The 10,000-nt window shown below is 37.2% G+C and overlaps 1 protein-coding gene across 5 annotated transcripts in view; it reads right to left on the bottom strand.

Moving 5' to 3' along the window:
- LOC135220542 (intermembrane lipid transfer protein VPS13A-like) overlaps positions 1-10,000 on the bottom strand; it is a 311,374-nt gene that overhangs the window by 160,423 nt on the left and 140,951 nt on the right. For all 5 annotated transcript variants that reach the window (XM_064257729.1, XM_064257731.1, XM_064257732.1 and 2 more), the window contains exons 17-18: positions 5,949-6,112; positions 5,405-5,556 (exon numbers count right to left, since the gene is read on the bottom strand). In XM_064257729.1, coding sequence (XP_064113799.1) covers positions 5,405-5,556; positions 5,949-6,112 — 316 coding nt within the window. The remainder of the gene's footprint in view (positions 1-5,404; positions 5,557-5,948; positions 6,113-10,000) is intronic.

Below are 10,000 nucleotides of genomic sequence, written 5' to 3'. Positions count from 1 at the left end.
AAGGATAATTACAATGAAATACTGTTAACTAGTTCACGGCTGACTTGGGTATTTGGGGAAAACATGCTGGTGTTCAAGGCAGTAAGTCTGCCCCGATGTGGCAGAGGGAGCAATAGAAGAGGAAAGAAAAAGTGAGTCAATAGAAGAGATACCCAAATTCAAAAAGGGAAATAAATTTGGAGTTATAAACAATGATACAGGACAAGTAGAAGAATGGACTATATTAAGTCTTGCAGTAAAAAGATCTAGCAAATCTTGGGCTGATTTGTACAATGTACAAGACTCAGAGTCAGGTGACATGGGATGGGTTAACTTAAGAGAGTATAGTCATGTAAAACCATTTGAAGATGAAGAAGAGGTGTTGCTAGGATTTGAAAATAGATGTGTAATTGGAGTTAAAGAAGAAGAACTACAAAATTGAAGAGATAACAAGGTATATGAGGAGGTAAATGACATTGGCAAAGAGCTATACTTAAAAGATGTAACTGAAAAAGTAAAAAAAAAGAGTAACTGAAAAAGTAAAAAAAAAAAAAAGGGGGGGGGGGGGGGGGGGGGGGGGGGGGGGGGGAGGATATTTAAAACAAAATTGGTAGCTAGAGACTTTGAAGCAGAAATGGCTAAATGGGAAAGAGACGCTCCTACATACAATGCTGAAATGTTTAGACAATTTTTGACAATAATAAAATTGAAAAATTGGAATTGTTATACATTAGATGTAAAAACTGCATATTTACACGATGATGAAATACAAAGAGAAGTATATTTACAACCACATAGTGAAGACGGTTGGAGTGAGTTATGGAAATAGAAGGAAACTGTTTACGGGCTTTAAGATGCAGCAAAAGCATGGTAACGTAAGGTGGCAAAAGTAGTGGAGGAGCTTAAAGGCGAGAGAAGTAGGCTAGAACCTAATATATTCTTTTGGAGAAAAGAATGTACAAGAATGTACAAGCCTCTTCTGTGTCTGCATTCTTTCTCCAGCCCATTATTATCTCCTTTCCTTCCTGCCTATCTACATTCCCTTCCTTTGGGGCACAGGATCTACCTTTCACAACATGGGATTTATGTAATTTAGGTATCTTTTCTGTTTCTAATCCTAGTAACATGTTGTATGTTAGCTACTTCTCTTAGAGAATCCCCATGTTTAACGTTTTACCTGACACTCCCACTACCTGAGCATGTCCTCTCCACTCATTTTCTCTCTTATACAATACCTCATCTCCCACTACTGCTTCTTCATATTTATGTTCTCTGACGTTTTTACTTAAAGCAATTCTTATTTTATTACAAGGTCATTTTTCATAAACACTTCTCTGGTCTTATGCATTGCATTCAGTGTATCCTTTGCTATACTCTCTTCCTTACCTTTCTCTCTGCTTGCAGGACTTGAACTCTTCTTCCATTAAATTAGGCAAAGAAAGGTTTTTCCAAATACTAATTGGTTAGGAGAGAAACCTCCATTATCTATAAAGCAGTTCCTAGCACTCACTACCCATCTTAATGCTATGGACTATTCCACTTCCTCATCCCATATTATCTTTCTTAAATTTTCTTTGACTATGCCTACTGTTTTTTCACATAATCCATTGCTCCACAGAGATTCCGATGCTGTGACCAATACTCTAAAATTTCATCTTTCTGCCATCCTCCTTACTTTTTCATTTTGAAATTTTCTCCTCCACCATTGTCTGACAGTATTTTAGAGGGCGCTCCAAATATAGCAAACTACCCATCAAAAACTGATTTTATAATAGTTTTTGTTTTCTTATCTTTTATCCGAAATGCCTGACAATACCTCGTTGCCATATCTACCATTACCATGAACTTTCTCTCCTCTATCTCTCCCTCATCCATTGGCACTTCATTAAATGTTTTACTCTAAGAAAATCGTACTACTGCTTTCGCTTGGTTTCTTTTGTATCTTTTACATACCTCACAACTTGCAATCAGGTCTGTTAGTAACTTTTTTATTTCCTCCCTTTCTTTCTCTTTCAAACCATCACTCCATTGTGCTTCCTCTCTTAGCTTCCATATTTTATCTCCACTTCCGTGACCAAACTATAGAGGTATTTCCCTCAGACTCTTTCCCGTCCAACACTCCAGTAATAATTCTTCTTCTACCTTCCTCCTCAAAATTGGTATGCTTAAGTGACCCTGTTTGTCTTCTCTTAACTTTACCGTCATTTCCCATAATACTTCAATAACACAATTTTCTTTCAAATTTATGGTCATACCAATTTTACTGATGGTTTTCTTACCTATTAACCACGATACATCACCCTGCAAAATTTCTGTCTTCAAATAAAACTTTTTGTTTTTCAATACCACTGGTACCTATTTCCATTACTCCTTTTGACTTATGTGATGGCTCACCAAAATTAAATACTTTATCAGACTATGTCCTAGTATCCTTCATTCTCCTCAACTCTTCCTGTTTCAAACCCACGACAATGTGTGCTAGTCACAATTCCCCACAAACTGTCTATTTACATCCTGTGTCTAAAATTGCATCAACCTCTTCCCAAGACTCTTCCTCTATTTTAATAACTTCTCCTATATAAACTTTTTCTTCTTCTTGCCAATTTTCTGTTTTCCGCTTATTTTCTTCTTGTTGTCTAGTTTCTGTTTTCTTTCTAATTTCTATCCCAATGCCATTCCGATTTGCATATTGCACATTATGTTACTTCATTTTGCTGTAATTCTCCATTAACGTATCTTTTAGAGAAACTTCATCTAGTTTGGATAGGATTATCTTTGAACATTCTTTAAGCTTACGTTCATCTCTATCTATTCTTTCTGTTACTTCTAGGGCCTTCCCTTTTAAGCTCATTTTTATCTTTATCCCCGGATATTTCACTTCTTCTCCAGACACCATAAGCCAATCTTCGACTTGTCCTCTCCATCCTTTATACTCGCCCTGTATCCTGCTAAATTTCGTACAATCCCTTCTCCATCTTATCCCCCACTGTTCATTATTTTTAAGCAACCACGCTCTGCTACCATTTGAATATTTTCCTAGCCTAATCTTTCCTATTGGCAATATGTAATCATACAATCTATCCACCTGTTCACGGTCCTCGGCTACAGTATAATCCAGCTTAAGATTTTAAACAACACCACAAGACTTACAACTCACAAACTGCTATAAGAAAGCGAGCTCTTATAGATAACAACATACCAAGACCAAATCCACCTCACTAGTTCCACACTACTCTATTTACATTTACACCGCCACCATCTTGTTTTGTAAGACGTCCCATCCTTTGACATCACAACACAACTACAATACATTAAGACATTTTATAAAATCAAACATATGTTTCCCATACATTGAACAACTCCCACATTCTCCTCTCTCTCACTTTCTCCCTTTCCTGTTAAGATAGTTGCTTCAGTTACATTCTCGAGCATTTTTGACATTTTATATTTCAACCATTCTCACACCCCATCCCTGTCGGGACTGAACATGCACTTAAAAGGCATTGGGAGTGTCACTATTCACCTTAGCAACCTCAAAAATGATGGATTAGACACTAATATGTGTCATTTTTCCATTTTATTTGTCACCCGCTCTCAACTGCCAACCCCCTCCTGTCAATGATGAACTAGGACTTGAAAAGCATCAGGAGTGTCACTATTCATTTCAGCGACATTGAAAACTAAGGATTAGGCACTAACTATGTCATTTATGGTCATTTTTACATATTAACCCCTTCCCACCCTTACCCACCTTTGATGTCAGTGATTGTGTAACCCCCACCATAAGTCATATGTATACCGAAATGAGGTATAATAAACCAGTAGTTTTTTTAATTACTGAATTTACAGGCAAAACCAGCCCTGTTTCAGAGAAGCTCTTCTCATCCCTGGGTCTCAGGGTTCCCTCACTAAACATATGATACCATACACAATAATGAGATCCAAGGCTCCCTCCCAGGTCACCAGAGAATTGCTTCTAATATTGAATTGGATTGATGCACTCTACTATTGGTAAAGGCATTCAACATCCTACTTTCTGTAATTTATTATAGCCACTGGATTTATTTAGGATCTTGTTGTGACGTGAATCCAATAATTGAAATTGTCTCTAAATACAGCCTTAGTTTCTATGAGGTGATGGAATGACTTGGGTGAATGGATCCTGTACTTCCTGGGAATCTAAATTAATTATCAACTGGGATGTGTATTTTTTTAAGTACTGAACCAAGACAACGGCAGCCTTCATACACTTAAAACAATAATGGTTTAAAACATATAGTTACAAGTTGAATTTTAATTAGATCAATAATAATGACTAATGTAAATAATATAGGTATTCCTCCTGTAATTCTTGACAGAACTAAGCGCCCTAGTTTGCGTGAGGGGTATTCTTCTGGTGCTTTTTAGAGGAGTCCAAAGCTGCACATCAAAATGGACAACTTTAGGCGTAGCTAGGGGATGCAATGATTTTGCTTTGATTGAGGGGCCACTTCTAGATCTTCCTCCAGAATCTTAAAGCTCAAGAAAACAATGATGTACATCATCAGATTCTGATGGGGTTAATAATCAATTTTCATATTACTGTAATTTGGTCACTTATGATGAAATGGTATAACAAATGTTCCATAGTAATCATGTCTTTTCCTTTTCACTGTATTTACATCTTCAGTGGGGCTGATGGAAAACATTTTTCTCATACTTTTTGCAACATCATCATCAAAGTATGTGTATTTAAATAGGATATTATGAATGTCATCTACGGTTTATCACACTCATATACTCAAATTGTAAGTATGATGCATCACACAGGGCACAGACTGATACAAAACATAAACTCTCTCTCCCACCCAAAAAATAAGATTGGAGCTGTATGAGCGACAGTGCTCTTCTCTGCTGTGGGCCTGCCTCTTCCCTCAGATATGTGCTTATGCATAGAACAACAAAACATCACGTCACTGGAACAATGAGGTACACAGTTCCATACAGGAATTTTTATAGTTTCTTCACAAATGAGATGAATGACGATGACTACTAACGTTTTGAATGATTTATCATTATATCAAATAATATGTACAAGTATTAAAGAAAGAAAGAAAAAACAGATCATTACACTGTATGTTATAAATAAATTTTCAGTGAAAACAGGGGGTTGCTGCAGTTCCAACGTGTTGTACATGAGCCACCTTTTCATATGAATCAGGATAACCAGATGCAAAAGAATTCCAGTGCTTGGCAGTAGATAGAAAAAAAAGCAGTCACCGAACAGAATAATCCAAGGATTATTAACTTCCAAAGAGTTAATTTGGGAAGAGGTGGTCTGATGGGCCTTTCAAGGACACATGAGCCATGAAGGATATACTCTTGCAAGGTCTCAGGTTACCAATTTCATAAGTAGTGAAAACATCCAGACTGAAATAGCACAAACCTGCAATGGACTCCGTACTATGACTCGAGTTGATTGATGATCCACTTCAACAGTCACTATAATATGATACCGTCTGTCATGCATAGGAGGGCTTAGTTGGAAGACACGACTACGGGATCGATTCCCGACAAAAACAGTAAGCTCATCAAATCCTGGTGGAAATACAAATATCAACCTGAGAACAAAATAATTTATGGATCACAAGTAAGAGTAGGGAACCTATAAAGAAAGCATATCTATTATCATGTAACATAAGATCACTCTTTAAAGTAGGCAAAGCGAAGTTGACCATACCAATCAACTGTCACTAATTAAGTAGTGAAGGCTAAAAATAAATTTTATGACATTCCAACTAATACAAAATGGACTTATAACTTGAATCTGTTTAGAATTAAACTGCCAGAATGATAAAGGTTCACTTTTTTCCAACTGTTAGGTCTCTGACTGGATGCCATAATGTAATGAAAATGCTCCCACAATATCAGCTCTCATGTACTCAAATAAAAAAAAGTTTAATATGACTAGTGTAAGAAGTATTGCTTACCAGGAACATTAATCTGCACCCGGTGCTTAATTATATCTTGGTATAATTTAACTGGGTTAGGACAAAGTTGATCAAAATTCTCCTCAACTGCTTGAACCTCTCTGGTTGTTTCCGAACGAATCCCCGGACATGAATTTAAGCTTAAATGGTCCCAATCTCCAATTCTGTGAAATACAATAAAGTACTCAAAACAAACTACACCTGGTGTGATGGAGAAAAAAAATCTTATTTTACTTATGCCTAATGCCAAGAGAGCAGGCATGGCCAAATACTATTTCTACTTGAGACAGCAGAATCTTGAGACATCTAAAATTCTCTCATCTTGAGTGGTAACTTGGTGCTCAGTTACTTCTGCATAATTAAAATAAGAGGACTGTCTCTTATATAAAGACATGGAAACAGTAAGTTGCATGGTAGCAACAAAGCACAGGTCAGTAAATTTTGACAATTGCTTATTAGCCTGAAGTTTGGAATTCTTCATAGTTTCTAGAAATAATAGTTACTGAGTGATCTGTTCATTGAATGCTGTTATTTACATTTGCGTTGCTTGTAGAAAGTATTTTAGGTCTCCATTTATGAAATACAGTTTTGAGATAAGATATAGTAATCATTCTGCAGTAACTGAGACACTGCTAGGTAGTATGTAAGAAACCTGCCAAAATTTCATAAATTTTAATGCTTTTCAAGAATAACTAAAAATCTGAAATTTAATATAATAAATAGCTTACGAGTCTTTCACAAAGATCCATCATATTTTGAAATTTAGAATTGTTTTACCAATTTACAATCTATCAGCAAAAAGGTTGGCTAAGGGAAAATAGAAAGACAACATGCCATTAAGAAATTCAGTGTTAAAATATAAAAAAATACATTTTTATAATAAAACAAAGTTTTAATCATACTTATCCAGTAATTATACAGCTAAGTGTTTCATTTGCCAACAGTTAAAATTCCGAAATTCACAGGTGGCGGTAATTTTTCTGTTTTGTTTTGGCCAGGTAACTTACCCAGTAATTATATAGCTAACTCCCACATTGAGGGAAGGTGGGAAGCATGGATATTTCTACCTCAGAACATTATCAATATAAACAGCTTGAGAATAGAAAGCTTTGCAATACCTAGAATCGATGCCTGTGGAAACAGATGCTTCTTATCCATTAGTGAGTATAACAAGGTCAATCTTTGAGCAGAGGTAACTTCCTAGGACGTATAGGAGCATCAAAACTCTCTCTTCTTAAGCGTACCCATCATGTAGAGCTAAGCGAACTCATGGGAACCATCCCTATTTCCCTTGTTGATACAAGAGAGAGCCCCTAGCCAGTTCGCAGAGAAATTCTCAGATAAAACAGAGCGTTATCTAATTTTACGACCCATGGCGCCAATTGACCAGTCTGAAAAATTAATTACTTCAAAGACTTTGAAGATACTCTTCAAGAGGCGAGCCAATTTCAAGGCCAAAAACAAAATCTTGGCTTAACGCCTGCTGAATCCACTGAACCAGAAAGGTCCCTTGGGAGGAGGTGCAGATTCCCAGGGAAGGGGCTTCCTTAGTAGCATAGAACAGATATCTCCACCTCGAAATCCTAGAGAGGAAAACTAAAGGAAGTCCAGCCTTGCTCCCTCTTTTCCACAAGTCATGCTTCTATTTTTTTAAGGCTTTCTTGGCCAAAGATGAAACGACCATTTTAGGCAGGTTAGAGGAAGGTGCAAGAGGCATAGCCATCACAAAAGTAAAAGCGGGCAACAAAGTAGTTGTTGGTGAAAAAACAGGCCAACAAGAACTTCATCAAAGCAACATAAGCAGAACAAAGAAGCTTCTTGATCTTCTGCTTCTTCATTTTCTGAAGACACAGGTGAATGAACCAAGTCCACAAGAGCTTGAGACATAATCACCTCCACAGGAGCTTGCGCCAAAACCACATCTACAGAAGCTTGAGGTGTTAAACATCTACAGGCACATGAGGCATCATTAAAAACTACAGGCGCTTGAGTCCTCTTAGGTGCTTGATCCATAGTGGGAGCTTTATTAAGGAAAGCGAAAATACTGTCTAGTATCAACTGAATGGGATCCACTCCAGGAATATCAGAAAAAACTAAAGGAGCTGGTGGTACTGATGAGTGTCAGGTGCAATTGTAAGGTTATCTGACTCCAAGCAAGTGGGCACTACCTGGTGCTTGTTGACTGCTGAGGGTTCGGGTGCCAATGGACGCTTGACTGCATCCGACAGCATAGGCACTGCTGATCGCTCGGGGACTGCTGGAGGAGGGGGAGCTGAAGGAAGCACTGACGCCCAGTGAGGAGCCAACGAACGACGACGAGCCTTGGATGCTAAGGAGCATCAACATCTGAGAGGCAATCAGAAGAAAAATGCTCTGGACTTTCCCAGTGACTGCAAGAAGGGTGCAGTTCTCTAAACCTCTGGACAGGAACTGCTGGAGAAGGAGCTACGTCCATAGCGCCCCTCTTTAAAGGACTAGACTTACTCCTTGAGTGCCACTGACAATGTGGAGAGGAATCCTCTGAACTCGACAACCTATGCACGTCCACAGAGACACCTTTTCAGTGGCTCTTTGTTACGACCTGGGAGGTGTCATCAGGCTGAACTGAGGGGGCGACTGCTCGTGGGCAGACCCCACCAACCTCCCTTGGGCTACATACATACATACACACACACACATATATATATATATATATATATATATATATATATATATATATATATATATACATATATATATATATATATATATATATATATATATATATGTTACGGTCATTTTGAGGAATTGGTCATTTTGCAAACTGCCCGGTCATTTTGGAAAATGACCAAAATATCTGTCATTATGCAAAATGCCCAAATAATTGCGGTCATTTTGGAAAATGACCAGAAGTTTGGTCATTTTGCAAAATGACTATTAGTATCGTTGGTCATTTTGTAAAGTTACCCCAATAGCTGCTGGTCATTATGCAAAAATAAACAAATAGTAACTTAAAATTGATTAGGAAAAGTCTAAGTATTAATAAAGGTGTGTGTTTTTTTTATTCAAAATTAAAAACTTACATTACACATTACAAGTATATTAGAATATTGAAAGAACTAAAACTGAACTTGAAACACGCTTGAATTAGTATCCTAAGCAGATACAAATGTTTCGAAGTGTGTGTGCAAGTGTATGTTTGTCTGAACAGGCAGTTAGTTCCTACTTAGGTTCGGCCGAAGACGGAAATATTCGTGCTCCTCTCATCACTTATTTGTTGCAAGTATATTGTACACTGAAAAGCTGCACAATGGAAAGTAAGAAAAGTCTTTTCCAAACAAAACTTCTAGAGTCTGAAGAAAACAAAGCTACAAATAGTTCAAGTTTATTTCCCCGGGAAGAATACGAACGAGTAATTAGTCGCCTGAATGAACTTAAACATTCTAATCCTACGAAGACTAAGCAGGATTATCGTTTGTTACAAAAATATGAAATACTGGAGGTCACAATTGAGGGTGCCACCGTGCAAAAGTTGCAGAAGAAAGGAACTCAGCTGCGATTCGTTTGTGCTGAAGATGTGTTTGATGTACTTATAGCTATTCATCGCATAATTGGCCACGGAGGAAGAACTAGTATGTGTAAGGCAACCAAAGAAAAATATGCAAACATTTCACGTGATCAGATAACGCTGTTCTTGCAGTATTGTGAGGAATGTCAGCTAAAGAAAAGTAGTGTGCGAAAGTCTGTGGTTGTCAAGCCAATCGTCTCGAACAGCATGAATTCTCGAGCTCAGGTTAGTAACGAAACAAACAAACATTATTATTCACTGAGTTATTGTAGGCATTTCCTAGCCTTCCAATCTAACCTTAATGTAAAAAATTATATGCATGACCCTACTACTACTACTACTACTACTACTACTACTACTACTACTACTACTACTACTACTACTACTACTACTAATAATAATAATAATAATAATAATAATAATTCTGCTGACAATAATGATTATGATGATGTATTTGCATTACTTATAATTTTGTCTTGTACTGTGTCTTTGCAGGTTGACTTGA

Source organism: Macrobrachium nipponense, chromosome 2 (genome assembly GCF_015104395.2).
Source record: "Macrobrachium nipponense isolate FS-2020 chromosome 2, ASM1510439v2, whole genome shotgun sequence".
In the NCBI taxonomy this organism is placed as follows: Eukaryota; Metazoa; Arthropoda; class Malacostraca; order Decapoda; family Palaemonidae; genus Macrobrachium; species Macrobrachium nipponense.
Note: the sequence above shows the minus strand (reverse complement) of the source record. Positions and strands in the feature narration are given on the sequence as shown.